This window comes from Lathamus discolor, chromosome 10 (genome assembly GCF_037157495.1).
Source record: "Lathamus discolor isolate bLatDis1 chromosome 10, bLatDis1.hap1, whole genome shotgun sequence".
Classification (NCBI taxonomy): Eukaryota; Metazoa; Chordata; class Aves; order Psittaciformes; family Psittacidae; genus Lathamus; species Lathamus discolor.
In genome coordinates this window covers 12,028,294-12,047,758 of record NC_088893.1, presented here as the reverse complement: position 1 = coordinate 12,047,758, position 19,465 = coordinate 12,028,294, and the positions used below count along the sequence as shown (strand labels likewise).

General features: G+C 64.5%; 2 protein-coding genes across 12 annotated transcripts; both read left to right on the top strand.

The window, feature by feature from the left end:
- Positions 1 to 44: 44 nt before the first annotated feature.
- On the top strand, positions 45 to 3,162 carry DOK3 (docking protein 3). The gene is made up of 5 exons (XM_065690899.1): positions 45 to 274; positions 1,525 to 1,818; positions 1,962 to 2,055; positions 2,141 to 2,313; positions 2,395 to 3,162. Exons 1-5 carry the CDS (start codon positions 218 to 220, stop codon positions 3,103 to 3,105), a joined length of 1,329 nt encoding a protein of 442 aa, XP_065546971.1. The 5' UTR covers positions 45 to 217; the 3' UTR covers positions 3,106 to 3,162.
- Positions 3,163 to 3,248: 86 nt separating this feature from the next.
- PDLIM7 (PDZ and LIM domain 7) lies at positions 3,249 to 19,169 on the top strand. Of its 11 annotated transcripts, none has more exons than XM_065690890.1 (21): positions 3,249 to 3,428; positions 4,662 to 4,768; positions 8,129 to 8,280; positions 8,564 to 8,594; positions 9,275 to 9,447; positions 10,803 to 10,948; positions 11,297 to 11,333; positions 12,200 to 12,354; positions 12,693 to 12,729; positions 13,309 to 13,347; positions 13,469 to 13,623; positions 13,950 to 13,986; positions 14,620 to 14,661; positions 14,789 to 14,943; positions 15,295 to 15,331; positions 16,452 to 16,510; positions 16,647 to 16,881; positions 16,959 to 17,139; positions 17,316 to 17,436; positions 17,909 to 18,024; positions 18,281 to 19,169. In XM_065690890.1, exons 2-21 carry the CDS (start codon positions 4,664 to 4,666, stop codon positions 18,365 to 18,367), a joined length of 2,100 nt encoding a protein of 699 aa, XP_065546962.1. In that variant the 5' UTR covers positions 3,249 to 3,428; positions 4,662 to 4,663; the 3' UTR covers positions 18,368 to 19,169. The 11 variants fall into 11 exon arrangements, with proteins under 11 accessions (XP_065546962.1, XP_065546963.1, XP_065546960.1 ...); XM_065690891.1 differs by lacking the exon at positions 3,249 to 3,428 and adding an exon at positions 3,640 to 4,339; XM_065690888.1 differs by lacking the exons at positions 3,249 to 3,428; positions 9,275 to 9,447 and adding an exon at positions 10,197 to 10,213 and having other exon boundaries at positions 4,346 to 4,768.
- The last annotated feature ends 296 nt before the right edge of the window (positions 19,170 to 19,465 follow it).

Here is a 19,465-nt window from a genome sequence, read left to right as displayed (position 1 = left end):
TCTGCACGACTGCCCTTCTGCAAAGGGGAGGGCGGACAGACAGACACCTCCTGTAGCCCAGCCTCTGCCCCTCATCCCACACACCAAAAAGGGGAAGTTGGTGAGAGGAGGAAGTCTGCCCTATGCAGTAGTTTCAGCTGCAGCAGTCACATTTTCTCCACTGCTGGCAGCCCAAGGTGCCAGTCCTTGCACAGGGTGCCAGGGCGGTGCTGGGCCCATGGAGAGACCGGTGAAGGATGGGATCCTCTATGTGCAGCACTACAAATTTGGAAAGGTAAAGGGTGGACTGGGGGCTGGGTACAGGGTTTGCCCTGCTCTGTCTTGATGCCAGGCCTGGAGCTGGGCCCTCGGCCTGGGAAGGGAGACTGGAGCCAGACTCCTCAGAGCTGCCTGGACGGGTCCCAGGGCTGTGCAGTCCCAAGAGCAGGGCTTGTCCTGTGGCCAAGGGGACTCATGCTGCACGCAGGGTCCCTCTTCTCACTTGGTCACTGCTTGATTGGCAATGAAACAATAAACGTGTGTCACCGAGGCGCAGCCAGCGTGTGTGTGGGAGCAGGGCACCAGGGCACGTGGGATGTGGCTCTCTGCCTAGCCCTCCATCAGCCTGGTCCTGGTGGGACACTGCCATTCATGGGGCACCCTTTGTGGCTTGGCCTGCTGCTCTGCGCCTTTGGGCTGGGCACCGAGTGCTGCAGCCCTCTTGGTTTGGGATGGGTGATGTGGTGGGAGACCCTGCAGGGTCAAGGCAACTCTAGAGAGGCGTGAGATGGGTGTTAGCGAAGCAGGCCCATCAGTAGCATCCTCTTCCATGGCAGGGCAGCCATACCCCTTGGGGTGTCAGTGGGTGTGCTGGGCTGCAGCCCTCCTGCTGAGCAATAGCTCACCCTGGAAGTGAAGCAGGCAGGCCCTGTGTGCGCGTGGCTGGTGCCCTGCTGTGTAGGGGGCAGGGGGCTGGCAGTGGTGGGTATTTTGGATGCTTGGCCACTGGTCTGTGCAGGGTGGAGGCTCTGATGGTGCTGTTCAGGTGCATGGGGGCACTCGCCCCCTCCATCCCATGACAGGCTGGGAAGGTGCTGGTGCTGCAGAGCCTCCCCTGGGAGGAAGTGGGCTGCAGGGCCCGTCCCTGCTCCACAGATGTGAAGCTGCCAGCAGGAGCTTCAGCGGCTCAAAATGGCTTTAATTTGCATCAGGGTCTGTCCTGAGCACAGCTCCGAGCTCAGCTGCAGCAGCGGCAGGCTGGCACTTGCAGCGGGGAACAAAGAGCGGGACCTGGTGCTCGGGAGCGAGCGTGACTCACACAGGGAGCCAGGCTCCCCCTCACCCCAGCCTGGGGCCTGCCCTGCCCCACAGCGCTGGGGGTCTGCACTGGCCCTGGCTCACTGGGGACCCCCATGTGCCCCCTCCTGTCCCTTTCCACCCTTCCCGAACACTGCTGGCCCCGCATGGAATGGAGCACTGTGAGACCACAGCAGGCAGCTCGTTGCTGACTTGTTTTTCCCTGCCCGTGCCCTTCCCGTGCCCCAGAGGTCCTGGAGGAAGATGCGAGCCCAGCTCTTTGCTGCCAGCCCCTCTGGCGTGGCCCGCATGGAGAAGTTCGACGTGCGGGATGATGGCACGATGCTGGAGAAGCCCTCGCTGCGGCAGTGTGCCCGCCGTGTGATCCGCCTCTCTGACTGTGTCTCCGTGGGCCCAGTGGGCACAGAGAGCTGCCCCAAAGCCACCGCCGCCTTCTACCTTACCACCACGGAGAAGAGCTACGTGCTGGCGGCCGAGCAGCGGGATGAGTGGATCTCCCAGCTCTGCCAGCTGGCATTCCAGGTACCACCATGGGGTCCAGTACAGCTGGGACCTCTTGTGCTGCTCCTGGCTCGAGTGACATGGGGGTTCTGTGTTGTATGGGCAAGTAAGGGGTGCTTGTGCTCCTGCAATCAAGGGGCCATGCTCACATCCTTCTGTTTCAGGGGACAAAGGAGATGACGCAGAAGAACACCAGGAGCCAGCCCAGCCCTGCTGTCCCCATGGAAGAGAACGTCCTCTACTCCTCCTGGCAGGACTGTGTGTACAGGAGTGGTGGATCAGGCTGGGGTGGGCTCCAGCTCAGTGCTGTGGTGCTGACCTCTGCCTTGCTCTCCTCCTGTAGTGACTGAATTCCTGGTGCTGGTGGTCTGGACGGATGCGGCTGCCCGCTGTGGCCTGCATGGGCACTACCTGCTCTCAGTCCTTCCCCAGAGCCTGACGCTGAAAGACCTGCAGTCCCGCCAGCCCTTGCTCACCTGGCCCTACCCCTTCCTCCGCAAGTTTGGCCAGGATCAGGTGCGTGTCCCCCTCCCTCCCTGGGGCTGCTGGCTTCTCAGGGTGGATGCTAGCTCCTCACCCTGCCCTCTGATCCCACAGACTGTCTTCTCCTTCGAGGCTGGCCGCCGCAGTGACTCTGGTGAAGGCACCTTCACCTTCAGCACCCCGCGGGCCACGGAGCTCTGCCGCGCTGTTGCCACTGCCATCGCCTGCCAGCAGCAGGGCAAGGACACCGCAGACCCCCAGCTCTCTGCACAGGGCCTCGAGCTGCAGTCTTGGAGCCCTGGGGCTGAGGAGCCCCAGCCCAGCCCCCCCCCTGGGGGGGCACAGCCCCCATTCCAGGCCCCTGCCAACCTTCTCCACTTCTCCCCTGCTGAGCCAGAGGGCACGGGCCCCATCGTCTATGCCTCCATAGCACGGGGCCAGCAGCAGCCCCTGTTTGCAGCAGGGGGGCCGGGCTGCAGTGAGGCCTGGGCTGCGGGGAAGCCGCCCCCTGAGCATCTCTACGAGAACATCTTCACTGCGGAGCCGGGTCCAGCCAGGGCCGAGGAAGAGGAGGGAGGGCGGTGGGAGCGGGAGTGCCGGCAGGCCCCCGAGGGCCACAGCAGCGAGGGGCCCCCCCTCTATGACAACCGGGCCGCCCTGACCCAGCTCCCGCGGGGCAGCCCCCAGCAACCTGAGCAGCGCTGGGGCCGGGGGGGGCAGGAGGCGCTGTCGGGGCGGGCCGGACACAAGCCCCAGGGCACGCTCCGGGCCAGGCTGGTGCGGCTGCTGAGCCGGGAGACCCCCGGCCCGCGGGACTGGGCCTGATCCCGGCCTGGGTGAGGTTCGGCGGCGCGGGGCGGTGAATAAACAGCCACGGCCGGACTCGGTGCTGCGGGGTCGGTGCTGCGGGACCGGGGTGGGGGCAGCCCGCAGCTCTCCTCCAGGGGGCGCCGCGGTGCCCTCCCCGGCAGGCAGGCGCGCGTGGTGATTGGCCAAGCTGTCCGCCGGCTCCGCCTCCCCCTCGCCGCTATAAAGTGCAGGCCCGGGCGGAGCGGGGGCGGTGCCCGAGTTCGAGTCCCGCTGCCGCCGGTTTCCTCCGCTCCCCGCTGCGGCGCCCCCCGCCCCGCCGGGGGCCCGCCCGGCCGCGGGTGAGTGAGTGCGGCAGGGCTGGGGTCCGCCTGCTCTGCCGGGGGAGCGGGGTCATGAGGGGTGCGGGGCTGAGGCCTGGGTCTGGGGGCAGGCGCTTGGTTGGGGTCGGGCCCATGTGGGGCAGGGTCGGGGGGCCCCGACCTCGGGAAGGGGGCTCTGTGGGCCGGGATGGGGAGGGGTTCCCCGTGGGGCGGGCTGCGAAGCGGGGCTCGGGGGGCAGGGCTGGCGGCCCGGCCCGGCGGTTCCTCCGGAGCTGGAGGGATGCCCGGCCCGGGGCTGCTGGGGACCCCGGCCCAGCCCCGAGGGGAGATAGGGGCTGCCTGCCCGGTTCCAGCCTCTCGGCGGGGCTTTCGCGGTGCCGGGCGCCGGGAATGCCTGACACGCAGCTTCCCCCGGCCCTCCCGAGCGGGGAGCGGGCTGGTGTCGTCTTACACGCCTTATATAGCCCGCACCGGGCCGGCAGAGCGGGGCACGCTGGCCCCCAGCCCTGCGGTCTCCGCCGCCGCCCGGCCGTCCGGTGCGAGGGGCGGGGAGAGCGTGGGCTCCTGTGACCCCGGCTGGCAGCGGCGGCAGGAGTGTGCCGGGGGGGCCCGTTCAGTTGAGGGGTGTCCGGAGGCCGCGGCTGCCCGGGCCCTGGCCGGCTGACAGCTGTCAGTGTGGCCCTGGCAGGCAGCGCAGCGCCGGGATTCCCTCCCCCGAGCCCCGGCTCTGAGCGCAGAGATGGGCTCGCTCCCAGGTACCGTGTGCTGGGCCAGCTGCCGGAGCGCTGCTCTGCCAGGCACCTCGGCTGGTGTCCCGCAGCTCCTGTGCTGCTGCTGCTCTTCCACCCGGCAAAACCGCTTCTGGTTCCCAGCCTTCCCTACCCGCTCCCGCTTCTCCGTGGTCTGAAACGGTCTTGGCTTTCAGCAGCGTGAGTTTCTGGGATGCTGCAAGGGATAACACATGCCAGGTTTGGGCGAGGGAGGGCTAAGCCAGCGGGTGCTCCACTGTGAGTGGCAGTGGGGCTGTGCCTCACTCTTTGCACTAGTCAGCATTAGTCTTGGCTCTGACACTGCTGGAGCAGATGCTGATAGATTTGGGGTGCGTCTCTAACCACAGTGTAGGATGGTCAGGGTGGAAATGTGACCTGTCTCCTGTCCTGTTGCATCAGGCAGCGGGACCCGTCCTTGCCTGCTCTCCTTGTGTTTTTCCTGTGTATCCTAATGCCAGGATCATACTCTCTTCCCTTGCAGAGATGGGTGACATGGAGTCCTACAAGGTGATGCTGAACGGGCCGGCGCCCTGGGGCTTCAGGCTGCAGGGAGGGAAGGATTTCAGCATGCCGCTCTCCATCTCCAGGGTAAGAGAAGCCAAGACCAGTGATACCCACCCTTCCTCCTGCCTCAGGGAGGGGGAAGCCATGGTGACTGCATCGAGGCGGCTGAGGCAGAGATATGTGGGGGATGTAGCTGAGTTGGGGCCCTGGGAATGCTGCATCCTGCCCTGCTTGGCTCCATGTAGCCTCCTTGGTGCCTTATCAGCTGCAGTCCGGCTCGGGGGTGTTCCGGGCAGAGATGTGAAATGCTGCACGGCCTCTGCAGAGTCATTCCGCTGCTTGGGGGGCCAGGGAGGCCCCTTCCTGAGCTTGCCCACCGCAGGGGGAGGGGAGCTGCTCTCACGTCTCTGAGCTGTGGGGCCAACATTCCGGTCTGTGCTCCAGTGCTGGGCTCAGCGTCCCAGGACCCAGCCTGTGCCCTTCTGCCCCCCTGTTGTGTGCTTCCCAGCCCCGCACCTGAGCTGGCCCCTGAAATGGGCAGGGAGGGGAGGAAGCCTCTGCTGGTGCCTGCACTGAGATACGGCTCCCTTCACAGAACCAGCCAATTTCTGCAGCGTGAGCGAGAGCCGCTGTGCCGCTGGTTGTGGCTGAGGTACCTGGCGTGAGCTGCTCCCGCTGTGATGCTCACCCAAGCCATGTCTGGCTCCTGACTGTGTGTGTGTCCTTGTCCCTGAGCAGCCCGGTCCCCAGGGTGGGTGCTGACCGGGGCTCTGGCCACACAATTGCCTTATAAGCATTGGAATGTGACTGCATCGGCCGTGCCGCTGACGCTGGGGCTGCTGGCACAACGCTGCTTTTGCAAGGACCGCGTCGCTCGTGGCACCGAGCACCGCGTGGGGCCTGCCCCTGGCATGAGCCTGGCACCGTGTGTCCGTCCCAAAGAGCGTGGGTCTCTGCAGCACCCCACACAGACCCCGAGCGCTCTGTGCGAGGCTGGAGCTGCCAGCGCTGCTGCCCCGGGGCCTGCGAATCAATGCTGAGCACAGAGACGGCTTCAGCGGGTTTATGCGCTAAAAAATGTTTCCCTTGGCTGCGAGCCAGGGCTTAACAAAGGGTCTGGTTGGATGGAGGAGCCTCGGATGGAGGAGCCTCCCAGGGCAGGGGCCTCGTGAAGCAACATCCCCGCTGTTCAAGCAGTCCAGCACTGCCCTCGGGGCTTCGGCAGTGCTGCTGTCCTGGGCAGGGCAGGCAGGGGCAGTGAGGGGGTTCCCAGGGGATGTAGCCGGCTTTGGCTGTGCTGTGTGGAGGGTCGTGGGCCCTGTCTTATGGGAAGGGGTGACCCTGCACCCCAGAGGCATCCCCAGCCCTGAAGCTCCTGCCCAGAGCACGCTGCTGTCCTTGGCCACTGCTTCCCTTAAGCAGGGGACCGGCTGCACTGCCAGGCCTAGGGCTGCTGGAGCAGGCTGGAAGGAAGCATCCTGCCCTGGCTTTGAGGGCTGCAGTGAGGCCCTGCTCTGTGGGGCAGGGGAGCACACAGGGAAAGCAGCGCTGGTGTGTGCTTTGGCTCTTGACTGTGTCCATCGCCATGACACTGCTGGGTGAGCTCCGAGGCTTCTTCAGCTCGGTGGCCACATAAAGGAGGTGCCACCCTGGTCCTCTGCATATTTCTCACATGGTAAGGGGCTCTGCTGGGGTCCTGACACCTTGGTTAGGCAGGTTGCAAGAGCCTGCAAGGTTCTGAGCTGCTTTTAGTGGAGCCAGGGTAAGGGCTGGTGTCTGGGGGCCCGGATGCTGTGTGGAGGAGAGGTCCTTGGTGCTGCTAGCAGGACAGTGCTGGGGGATGCTTCCTTGGCCCCAGTGCAGGTGCCTCACTCCCCTCAGTGCTGTGTGAGGTTCTGTCAGGGTGCCCAAGCCAAGGGCACCTTTCTGGGTGCAGCGATGGAGGCACTGGGGAACAAAGGGCTGGCTGGGTGGAGGGGGAGGAAGGAAGCCCTGGAAGCAGGAGGGCTGGCACCGCCACGGCTCCTGCCCGAGCTGGCACCTGCCGAAGGGGTTTCCTGGCACGTGGGGCGGGAAGGGCAGCGCGGCGGTGCCGGGCAGGCTGGGCGCGGTGCGTGAGGCGGCCTGCGAGCTCTCCCCTTCCGTGCGGCCCTGGGAAAACCTCTCCCAGATCCCGCTCCTGCTTCCAAACCTGCGCCGTCACCTCGTGCCTTCCCCAGCCCTGCAGGGCAGCAAGCCGGGGCTTGCAGCGGTGCGGCCCGGAGCCGGCCGGCGCCACTTCATGCCCAGGGCACCCTGTGGTGCTGGGCAGGAGGAGTGGGTGCTGGGTGGTACAGGGATGCAGGAGGAGGCACCCGTGTCCCGCTGGGGTGGCAGTGGGATGCAGGTAGTGCCGGGCTGCGTCCAGCCTGGTCGTGGGGTTTGGGCTCTCGTGGAGGACCGGTGCGGACGTGGGGAAGGGGAGCACAGGTCTGGGATGAGCCGGGCCCCATGCGTGGGCAAGGAGGGGCTGGGGCTCTTCGCAGGGTTTTCTCAGCCCTCTGACAGCGCTGGGAATCTGGCTCGCTCCTTTTATGTTCATGTTGAACAGGACTTGAGGAAATACTTGGTCTGGGTCCAAGCGCCTCAAGTTCTTCTGTGCTGGAGGAGCAGGAATGGCTGCAGCCTACCCACGTCTGTCTGTCTGTCTGTCAGTGCCTGCGGGCTGTGTGCGGTGCCTGGGGCCCTGCTCACCTTCCGATGTGCACCGGGAGGGGAGGGCAGCCTCTGGCTCCCAGCACGGGGCTGACGCAGCGCCGTGCCACAGAGCCGCGCCGGGGACAGGGCACATCCCCGGTGCAGGGGAACCCATGGCCGTGCTCGCGGCTGCCCCGGCGGGGCGAGGCCTTAGGGGGCTGTGTGGGTCGGGGTTGGTGTCTCCCTGCCCTGGGGAGTGCTCCCGCTGTGGGGGTGAGGTAACGTCTGCGCCAGGAGGGAACGGGCCGGGTGCCGGGGGCTGCCTCCCCTGTCCCACCGCTCGCCCCGGGCGATGAGCTGGACGTGCCTGTGGTTTGCAGCCAGGCGTGGGCTGTCCGGCGGGGCCTGACTCACCGCGCTCGCGTCCCACCGCCGGCACGGCTCCGAGGGGTGGCCGGGCCTCCTGCCGGGGCCGAGCCAGCGCCGAGGCTGAGCCAGCGCCGCCTCTGCCGTTCGGTGTCCTGGGGACTGGGCCCCGGGGTGCTGGCGTGGCCCCAGCCGTGCCAGAGCGCAGGGTGGGCAGTGCTGAGTGGAGGGGCAGTGCTCCGGGCCGGTGAGCTTGGGAAACGGGGGTGATGTGTGGGCCCCTCATCAGGCTTGCATGGGTGTCCTCAGCCGGGACCCAGCAGATCCCTGCTGTCAGGAGGGCAGGGGTGTCCCTGTGCTCCCACATCAGCCACGCCGGCTCTCCCTGATTCTGTCTTTCAGCTGACACCGGGCGGGAAGGCGGCGCAGGCCGGTGTGGGAGTGGGCGACTGGGTGCTGTACATCGACGGGGAGAGCACCAGCTCCATGACACACATCGAGGCCCAGAACAGGATCCGCGCCTGTGGGGACAGGCTCAGCCTCACACTGAGCAGGTGGGATTTGTGGGTCCTGCTGTGGATGGAGCAAACCGCTCTGCCCACTGCCATCTCCTGGCATCACTGCTCCTTGCTCGGAGCCTGGCAGCCCCTGGATGAGTCCAGGGGCTCTACTTGGCTGGGTGAGGCTTGGCCTGGCTGCCAGCCCTCTCCTGTGAGCCATGGGGCAATGCCAGCAGTCCATGGCTCCCCTTGGGTGGGGGCTGCATCCTTGGGTACCGGTGTCCTGGTGCTGGCTGGGCCGGTTCCAGTACCTGCCTCTCTGTCTTCTCTCTTGCAGGGCTCAGAACCACATGGGGAAGCCGCAGAAGGTACGTGTCGCTCCTAGTGCTGCAGAGGTACCGCAGCCTGGTTTCAGGGGAGGGGAATCGTCTCGGAGTGTAGATGGACAAATGGACTGATCCTGGGGCCTGCAGGCTTTTGAGGGGACCGGGGTGTGTTTGAAGGGCTGAAAAACTCCCCGCTGGAGGAGCAGCCCTGACTGCTGTACTGCAGGGGATCGGAGGGAGCAGGGCCTGTCCAGCGGGCACCTAGGCCATGGCTGCTGCCTGCCTGTGCCCCTGCCAGTGCTGGGTGTGGGCAGGGGGACAAAGGCCAACACAGGGGAGGAGGCCAGGCAGTTGCTCATGGCCTTAGGGCCCCGTGTTTGCCAGCACTGGGCAGTGCCCTGGCAGAGGGAGCAGGGCTGGGGCCGGTGACCGGTGACTCCTGGATGGAAGCCACCTGCATGCATTCAGCTTCGTGCTGCGGGGCAGTTTGGACCGGTGTGTGCATGCTCTGCCCCGCTGCGTGCAGCAGCGAGTGTCTGGCACTTACTAATTCTCCAACAACCCTCAGGCTTGTGACCTGCAGAGCGAGGTGCCAGCCTGGCAGAGCCCGGGACCCTGCGGTGCACATGCTGTCCGTCCGGCTTCCCTGCCTGCTGCACTGCCTGGCCCCTTGCATGCTGCTTGACGTGTGAGCCCGTGTCTGTGTGTTTTGTCTCGCTCAGGACTCACTCCCCTGCTCTGAACCCCTGAAATATAACTTCGCTCCCAGCACCGCCCTCAACAAAACAGCCCGGCCCTTCGGGGCAGGCTCGCCTCCGAACCCACGGCCCGGGCTGGTGACGAAACCCGTGACGTACGCGCCCCTGGCGCCCGCCTGCACCCCCCAGCACAACGGGTACGTTGCTGTCTGTCCTGCTCCCCACGGATCGGGGGGACCTCATTGTCCGGCCCTGCTGCGCCTTGCATGCCAGGCCCCAGGGTGCTAGCGGGTAACAGCGCCAGTGCTGGGGGCCCCCGGTGGCTGGTGCTGAGGTGGCACAACAGGACTGTCACGCACCGCCATGCACATGCTGGTCCCTCGCTCAGGGCCATGTCAAGCCTGTGGGAAGTCCTGCAGGGCATGGCATGGCATGCTGGTTGCAGCAGGACATTCACTGGCATCTGCGGCGGCAGCTGCGCTGTGGCCACCAACCAGTGCCTGCCCCGGGCTATCCTGCTGGTCCCATGGCTGCCAGGACAGGCTGGGCACAGTGAAGTCCACGCAGCACTGTCCTCGCCCTGCTTGCAGGGAAGAAGCTCCTGGCTTTCCAGGCTGCCTACCTGTGTGTCCGGCAGCCGCCGGTCCCGGCCCCTCCTGCCAGAAGCTGCTGTGGTGCACTGGGCAATGGGAGGATGCAGCCCTGGCTGCCCTGGGCACCCAAACGTGTTTTGGGGGGCTGAGGGAGGTGTGGTCTGGTCTGCTGGTGTCTGCCCCTGTGCCCCAGTGTGCTCCCAGCCCTGGGCAAGCTGGGCATGAGTCTTGGGGTAGGGGAACTGGTGCAGGCCATAGGTGAGCTCTGGGAACTTCTTGGGTGCTGCGGGTCTAATTTCTTTTTCCTTTTTCTTTCTTTCTCTCCTCCCTTTCTCTTTCCCTCTTCCCTACAGGTGCTGAGCCTTGACAAGTCAGTAAGCCTTTTGCCTGCTCTTTCTATCCTCCCTGCATGCCTCTTCCCTGCTGTTGCCAGTCCAGGGACAGGCAGTGTGTGCTGCTCTGCCCATGGTGTGTGTCACTCCTGGCAGCATGCTGCCCCTAGCCTGAAGGGCGAGCGCTGCCTGTGTGCTGGGGCCCCAGAGTGTTCTCATGCATGGTCCCTTTCATCCTCCCTAAGACATGTCTTAGTTGGGCAAGGGCTGTCAGCTGTGCTGGGTACCATGCCCAGGGCCAAGCAGGCATCACTGCCTTGGACACCATACGTGTTCATTGAGCTCTCATGCAGCTGCCCTGCCAGTGATTCATTTATCTTGGCTTATTCTTGCCCTGTCCTTTCCACTGCTGGCCCGTGGGACCAGTCTTACAATGCCAGGAATGGTGGTCAGTTCTTAATGGTCCCTCCTGACATGGAAGAGGAGTAGGGGGTGTGGGGAGCAGGCAGTGTGTGGTATCTCAGGTACTAATGTGCTGCAGTTCTGGCCTGGGGAAGGTGTGGGCCAGCTCCAGGGAGGTGATGCCGTGGGGATCTGTCAGATTTGACAGACCACTCTCACTCGCAGGCAGCCCCCGGAGCCCCCCAGCACCCCTGTATGTGACCCCATGAAGCTGCGGCTGATAGAGGATGCTGAGAGCTGGCAGCCCCGCTCTGGGACCTCCCAGTCCCGCTCCTTCCTCAAACTGGCCCGGCTGACGGGCACTGATGGATGTAAGTTCCCTCAGGGGCTGGCACTGGCAGCCTGGGGGTGCTCGGCTTTGCCAGGGCCGCTGCAGCCAGATTGATGACCTGGTGTATTGTGGCACCGAGTGTTGGCTTAGGCCTTGCGTGGCCTCTCTGAGCCTGTGGGAGCTGCCCAGGGCTCTGTGTGTGCTCGTGGTGGTGCTGCTGGGCTGGGGCCATGCTGTGCCCCGTGCCCGGGCAGGGCTGTGTGTTGGGGCAGGAGGGCAGCAGGAGGAGAGGGCGGTTTTCCTGCCTTTGCTTTTCCTTCCTGCTGTGCCTGGTCCTCAGTGGCCATAGACTGAGACTCTCTCCTCCTTTCTCTCCTGCTGTGCTCAGTGGAGGACCATGAGGATGAGCTTGTTAAAGAGCCCAGGTAAGGGGAGTGTGCATCAGGGTAGCAGCAGGAGCCTTGATGGTGCCACTCCGGGCTGAGCCCACCCGGCTGGTTTGCACTCACTGCTTGCAGTGACTCTGGGGAAGCTCTTTGCCCTGTTGGTTCTTCTCTCCTGTCCTCAGGCTCCATCCTCACTTTCCATCTCCTTTCTTTAGCTCTTCCTAAGCCGAGCTCTTGATGGAGCTGCAGAGCCTGCCCTGCACTCGCCACACGATGGCACGATGGGCACCACCAGTGCTCAGCCACCAATCTGACCGTCACCTTGGCAGGGTCCTGCCTGGGCACCCACCTGCAGGGCTGGCTGTCCTCAAGCACAGTGTGCCAGGCGGGACCCTTGGGCACTGCCGGCACTGAGCTGGGGAGGCTGAGCTGCACTTTGCTTCCTGAGCAAATGAGACCTGGAGGAGGCTGGTGGCACTGGCAACACCTCGCTGGGGGGCGTTGGGAGGTGCTGGGAAGTATCTGGACCTAGGGCACAATATCCTGTGGGGCTGTGAGAAAGACGGGCAGACGGGGCTGAGCGTCACCAGCGTTCCTGTGGAGCTGGGGGTGGCCAGGAGGCTGGTCAGGAATGAATGCTGCTGGCTTCTCTGTTGGGCTAGGAGTGTGTATGGGAGGGATGCACTGAGCCATGGGTCAGTCACTGAGTGCTGTGCCGCCGTTTTTCTGATGCCACAGGGATGCCTGTGAGTCTGGCTGGGGCAAAAGGGGGCTGTGGCGTGTGCTGGTGGTGAGGGTCTGGAGTGGGTGGTAGCGTGTGTGAGGGCAGTTTTGGGATTACTGCCGTGTGCCCGAGCAGGGTCCATGCATGGTGCCGGCTGAGCACCTGCCTCTGTCACTCGCAGGCAGCCCCCGCAGCCGCTGGAGCCCCCCAAGAGCCCCGTGTGTGACCCTGGGAAGCTGCGGCTCGTAGAGGACTCTGAGAGCTGGCAGCCCCGCACCGGGACCTCCCAGTCCCGCTCCTTCCGCAAACTGGCCCAGCTGACGGGCACTGACAGCAGTGAGTTCACACAGGACCCGGCGCTGGCTGCCTGGGGACGCTGGGCTTTGCTGGGGCAGCTGGAGCCCGGCAGAGGCTGCATCAAGGCACCGGTGTGTTGGCTGTGTCCCCATGCGGCCCCTGCGTCAATGGGAATTGCCTGGGCTGTGTGAGGGCTCCTGATGGTGCCGCTGGGCTGGGGCCGTGCTCTGCCCTGTGCCGGGGCAAGGCTGGGTGTTGGGGCAGGATGGTGGTGGGAGGAGGTGTCAGTTTTCCTGCCTTTCATTTTCCTTCTTGCTGTACCTGGTCCTTGGTGGCCACAGACTGACTCTGTCTCCTTTCTCTCCTGCTGTGCCCAGTGGAGGATCGTGAGGATGAGCTTGTTAAAGAGCCCAGGTAAGGGGAGCGTGTGTCAGCGCAGCAGCAGGAGCCACGATGGTGCCCACTTGGGGCTGAGCCCACCCGGCTGGTTTGCACTCACTGCTTGCAGTGACTCTGGGGACGCTCTTTGTCCTGTTGCTGGTTTTGTCTTTCATCCTTCTCTGTTCTTTACCTCTCCCTGAGCTGCACTGTTGGCAGAGCCACGTGACAGGCATTGCCAGCATTCACTCATTGCTCTGACCATCACCTTGGGAGGGTCCTGCCAGGCTGTCCCCAGCCAGACTTCCCCTGTGCTGGGTGTTCTGGGCAGGGCCCTTGGTTACTGCTGGCACTGAGCTGGGGAGGCTGAGCTGCACCAAGGAGGATGTAATGGGTAGGGGCAGCTGGTGGCACTGGCAGCACCTTGCTGGCGGTGTTGGGAGGTGCTAGACACATGCCTGGGGCACAGTGTCCTGTAGGGCTGCAGGTGGCTGCAAGGCTGGTCATGAGTGAGTGCTGATGGCATCTTTGTGGGGCTGCAGGTGCATAGGGGGGGATGCACTGAGCTGTCGGTCAACTCCTGACTATAGTGCCGCCGTTTTTCTGATGCCACAGGGATGCCCATGGGTCTGGTTGGGGCACAGGGCACCAGCGGTAAGTGCCAGGGTGCGGCAGGGGGGTTGGCATCTGCAAGGCCTATTTCAGCATCCCTGCCCTGTGCCCAAGCAGGGTCCGTGCATGGTGCCGGCTGAGCGCCTGCCTCTGTCACTCGCAGGCAGCCCCCGCAGCTGCTGGAGCCCCCCAAGAGCCCCGTGTGTGACCCTGGGAAGCTACGGCAGGTAGAGAACGCTGAGAGCTGGCAGCCCCGCGCTGGGACCTCCCAGTCCCGCTCCTTCCGCAAACTGGCCCAGCTGACGGGCGCTGACAGCAGTGAGTTCACGCAGGACCTGGCGCTGGCTGTCCGGGGGTGCTGGGCTTTGCTGGGGCAGCTGGAGCCTGGTACAAGCTGTTGTGAGGTCTGGCACCGGTGTGTTGGTTTAGGCCACGCGTTGCCCCTCTGGGCTGGGTGGGAATTGCCCAGGGCTGGCTCACAGTGGTTGGGCTGGGGCCGTGCTGTGCCCCGTGCCCGGGCAGGGCTGGGTGTTGGGGCAGGAGGGCGGCGGGAGGAGAGGGCGGTTTTCCTGCCTTTCCTTTTCCTTCCTGCTGTGCTTGGTCCTCAGTGGCCACAGACTGACTTTGTTTCCTGCTGTGCTTAGTGGAGGATCATGAGGATGAGCTTGTTAAAGAGCCCAGGTAAGGGGGGTGTGCACCAGGGTAGCAGCAGGAGCCATTCACTCCTGTAAGCCACTCACTGCTTGCAGTGACTGCGGAAGCTCTTTGCCCTGTTGTTTCTTCTCCTCTCCTGCTCCATCCTCACGTTCTGTCTCTGTCCTCTCACTCTCCCAAAGCTGAGCTCTTGATGGAGCTGCAGAGCCTGCCCTGCACTCACCACACGATGGCACGATGGGGCACTCAGCCACTGATCCGACCTTCCCTGCGGGAGGGTCCTGCCCGGGCACCCGCCTGCCGGTCTGGCTTCTCCAATGGGGATGTCCTTAGAGTGTGTGCTCCCTGCGCTGGGCAGGACCCTTGGGCACTGCTGGCACCGAGCTGGGGAGGCTGAGCTGCACCACGGTGTTCCTGGACATAATGGGTAGGGGCAGCTGGTGGCACTGGCAACACCTTGCTGGGGGTGTTGGGAGGTGCTAGACACATGCCTGGGGCACAGCTTCCTGTGCGGAGCTGCAGGAGGCTACAGGGCTGGTCATGATGCTGATGGCATCTGGGGCTTGTGCCTCTGTGGGGCTGGGGGTGCATATGGGAGGGATGCACTGAGCCGTGTGTCAACCCCTGACACTTGTACCGCCGTTGTTTTTAATGCCGCAGGGAAACCCATGGGGCTGGCTGGGGCACGGGGGAGATGTGGTGGTAAGTGCCAAGGTCTGCAAAGGGCCTGGTGTCTCTGAAGGCGCTTTTGGGATCCCTGCCCCATGCTGCAGTGCCGGGCAGGGGCTGTGCACGGTGCCGGCTGAGCGCCTGCCTCTGTCACTCGCAGGCAGCCCCCAGAGCCGCTGGACCCCCCCAGGAGCCCCGTGTGTGACCCTGGGAAGCTGCGGCTGATGGAGGATGCTGAGGACTGGCAGCCCCGCACCGGGACCTCCCAGTCCCGCTCCTTCCGCAAACTGGCCCGGCTCACGGGCACTGATGGATGTAAGTTCCCTCAGGGCCCAGCGGTGCTGGCTGCCTGGGGGTGCTGGGCTTTGCGGGGCAGAGAGCGCCTGGCAGCGGCTGTGGGGTGATGTGGCACCGGGGCTCTGGTTGTGCCCCCGTGTGGCCTCTCTGAGCCAGTGGGAGCTGCCCAGGGCTCTGTGTGTGCTCGTGGTGGTGCCGGTGGGCTGGGGCCGTGCTGTGCCCCATGCCCGGGCAGGGCTGTGTGTTGGGGCAGGAGGGCAGCAGGAGGAGAGGGCGGTTTTCCTGCCTTTCCTTTTCCTTCCTGCTGTGCCTGGTCCTTGCTGGCCGCAGACTGACTCTATCTCCTGCTCTCTTTCCTGCTGCGCCCAGTGGAGGATCATGAGGATGTGTTTGTTAAAAAACCCAGGTAAGGGGAGTGTGCAGGGCGGCTGCAGGAGCTGCAGGGCTGCGTGTCCCAGACAGGACCTGCTGGGTGCTGCTGGCACCAAGCTGGGGATGCCAAACTGTGCCATGATGCCCCAGACACAGCGGGTCTAATGCGGCTTGTGGCACTGTTAAAACCTCACTGGGGTGGTTGTGATGTTTGGGCAGCACCTTTACATGGGGTGTGACATCCTGTGAGCCTGGCGTGGGGCTGTGGGGTGGTTGGGCAGAGCTGGATGAGTTTCACCTGCTTCCCCCTGTGTGTGGACAGAGAACAGAGCTGGGGCTGTGTTAAGGGGTGCTGGATGCTGTTCTTTGCCCCATGCAGCCGGGCAGGGGTGATGCACAGTGCCCCTGCTCTCCCTTCCTCTCTCTGTGGTGCCTGCTGCCCTGGCACTGTGACCACTGGGTCCCAGCTGTGTCCGGTTTGCTTTGCTGCAAATGAATGCTCCTGGTTTTGGAGCCGTCTCCTTGTCTTTGCCCTGGAGAGGCACAGAGCCCCTGGCTCTGCCTCTGTCCCCATCCCCTCTCTCAGCTGGGTCGTGCCTGCCTGGCCCTGCCTTGCCCTGCCTGCTCCCCAGCCCAGTGCTGGCAGCCTGGGGGGACACAGGCCTTGTTCCTCCTAGGACCAGCCTGGCCCTGCATAGCTGGCAGGGATGGCAGAGCCCTGCCTGTCCCCAGCTATGCCTGACCTGGGCCCTGGTGCTCCCCACTCCGTGTCAGGTCCAAGTCCCTCTGCACCACGGTGGGGCTGGGGGTGACGGTCCTGTGAGTGGGAACCCAGGGTCTTTGTGGTCCCTGGGGTTCCTGGTCGGTCTGGAGCAGCCCAGAGCTGGTGTGAGACCCCAGCAGGCCTGTGCTCCTTCCCATTGCTCCCCAGAGCACCACAATGGGTGCCAGAGACCCCGGGCGCGCCGTGTCTTCGCAGGGCTGAAGGTGCTTGGCTTGGTACCCATCATCACCAAACCAGCTGCTGGCTGGGCACATGGGCTTGGCCGGCTCCTGCCTGCTTGTTGGGGTGGGGGTGTCCTGCTTGCACACACGCAGGCCCGTTGGGCAGTGGGGTTGAGAGGGGCAGGCTGGATTAACTGCTTGCTCTGTAGCCAGGTCTCCGTGCCGGACCCATCCCCAGGAGCAGGGATGAAGACTGAGGCAGGACTGGGTGAGCAAAACTTTTCCTGTGGTCTTGGGATGAGCGGGATGTGGGTGCTGGGGGATGCTGCTTGCCCATCTATGGATGCTGGGAGTGGGCTGCTGAGGGATCAGGAGCACTGTCCTGGAGGCCTGTGTGTGTGCAGCCCCCAGGACCCCCACCGCCACCCCTGGCCCTGCCAGCCGCCCTCCCTGGGCTGTGGACCCCTCGTTTGCGGAGCGCTACGCCCCGGACAAGACCAGCACGGTGGTGAGCAAGCACAGCCAGCCAGCCACACCGACCCCCATGCAGAACCGCAGCTCCATCGTGCAGGCAGCCCAGCAAGCCCCCGAGGGGCCTGGCCGCACACCGCTCTGCTACAAGTGCAACAAGGTCATCAGGTGAGCCCTGGTCACCACCACTACCACAGCGGCATCCTGGGTCCCGGCATGGCTGACGTGGCTCTGTCCTGCTGCAGGGGACGCTACCTGGTGGCGCTGGGACATTATTACCATCCCGAGGAGTTCATCTGCTGCCAGTGCAGGAAGGTGCTGGATGAGGGTGGCTTCTTTGAGGAGAAAGGCTCCATCTTCTGCCCCAAGTGCTATGACACACGCTACGCACCCAGCTGTGCCAAGTGCAAGAAGAAGATCACAGGGGTGAGTATCCCTCAGTCTGCCCCTCACCTCCCATCTTTACGTCCTGCTCACCTATGGGCTCCTTCCCTTCCCATCCTGATCCCATCCCATGGGATCCCTTGTCCCTTTCTGCCTTGGATGGGTCTCCCCATGGCATGGGGTGGTCCTGCCCCTGGCTGATGGTGGCTCCTCTCCAGGAGGTCATGCATGCACTGAAGATGACCTGGCATGTGCAGTGCTTCACGTGCGCCGCCTGCAAAACTCCCATCCGCAACCGTGCCTTCTACATGGAGGAGGGACAGCCCTACTGCGAGAGAGGTAGGACCTGGGGACCCTATATGTCACCCTACATGGCACTGGGGCATCATCAGAGCTCAGCGCCTGCCCACACTGGTGAGGGTGAGCTGTCCTGCACTGTGGGGCTCCCCTGGGCCACAGGGAACAAGGGGACCCCACTCACATGGCCCTGAGCCCTCCATCCCGGTCCTCCCGGGATGCTGCTGGGGGTAGTGCCATTGCTCCCGTGTTGCCATGGTGATGACGCAGGATGTACATCAAAGGCGAGTGCTGCATCCTGGGAGATGAGGTTTGCCTCCTCCATGCGCCCAGGGGCCACCCTGCACAGCACAGGCATCTCTCCCGGGTGTCTCAGTCATCATGCCCCTGGGGCTGGCAGCAAGTTGTCCCCAGACTGTGACTGTAGGATCCTGGCTGTGCAGCAGCCCTGCTCCCCTGGCTGAGGGGCTGCAGTGCTGGGGAACACTGACGTGGGCTCTGCCTCTGCTCACAGACTATGAGAAGATGTTTGGCACAAAGTGCCGCGGCTGCGACTTCAAGATTGATGCTGGGGACCGGTTCCTGGAGGCGCTGGGGTTCAGCTGGCATGACACTTGCTTCGTCTGTGCGGTGAGCCGTGTGCCTCCCTCCCGGGCTGCTGGCAGGGCTGTGGCTCTCCCTGGCAGTCGTGCCATGCAGGGGATACGCAAGCAGCATGGGGTCCTTGCTGCAACAAGGCTTTCCCCACTTGGCCCTATGCTGGTGGCTCAGAACCCTGCCTCCTGCCATCTGCACCACACCAATGCTGAGCTCTGGGCTACGGGGGGAAGCCAGTGGCTGTTTCAGCCCACCTGACCTGACCTCCTGTGCTCTCTCTCCCCCCCAGATCTGCCAGACCAACCTGGAAGGGAAGACATTCTACTCCAAGAAGGACAAGCCGCTCTGCAAGAGCCACGCTTTCTCCCATGTGTGAGGGGCAGGAGTTCAGCTGTGCCCACGCGTGTCCCTGGCCCTGCATGCTCCTCTCCACCCCACTCCTGCTGCCCCCAGGGAGCCAGGCTGGGCCCTCACCCTTTCCCCTTGCTCCTGCCTCTTTCCTGGCAGCTCCTGGCCCGGCTCCGGCCCAAGGCAGTGCTGGGTCCAGAGCCCCTTATAGCTGTGTCTCCTGACTGGCCCTAGGAGCCCTGGGACAGGGATGCTGCATGGATCTCCTGCCCCCCAGCCATGCAGTGTGGTGGTTGTGGTCCTGCTGAGGCTGGAGCTGGGGGAGGGTCTGGCACAGCAGAGCTGTTCCCTTGCTCGGCTGGGGCCCTGCTGCCTGGCAGCTCAGCGCTAGGGCAGGGATGCTCCAAGCACATCCTTGACTGGGTGAGGACCAGCCCCCTGCCACACTCTCTTCCATCTTCCCTGCTGTGTGCTCAGTGTGTGGGGCTGGAGCCCTGGCCCCACTCCCCTATGGGCTCCTGCCTGCAGCAACCTCCTGATGACCCCACACACTGCTGCGGTGGCTTCTGCCTACTCCAGCTCTGTGCCAGGGGTCTCTGCCTTATGTCCCCCCCCAACCTAGGCCCACCCCTCCCCTGCGGCTGGCATGTGGCAGCACCCCCCCTGTGGCTGTGCCGGGGCGCAGGGCATGGCTTCCTACCAAAGAGCGCTCTGCCACTGCCATCCTGGGCCTGTGAATGCCTCTCCCAACCCCACGCTCTCCGGTCGGGTTGCTGCTGATGTAGCCACGGTGCTTTTAGTGCCTTTAATAAACACTTCTCTGCAAGTGCCGCCTGTCTCAAGGCCTGCAGTTTCGCCGAGCGAGGTGCAGCCGGCTGGGAAGGTCACGGTCAGCCCTTGCCCTGCTCCCCCCCCGGGGCCTGACTCAGCTCCTTCCAGCTTTCCAGGGAAAATCCTGGCCTTGCATTCCACCTCCTCTGCCTGTGTCAGCGTGGGCTGAACCCCTCGTCGCTGGGGTTGTCCCTCTGTCTTCATAGCAAGCAGGACTGCTGATGGAGGCAGTAATTACTGGGGGGCAAAGCTGCAGCAAGGGAGGATGGGGCAGGGTTTGAACCCTGCAGGGTGG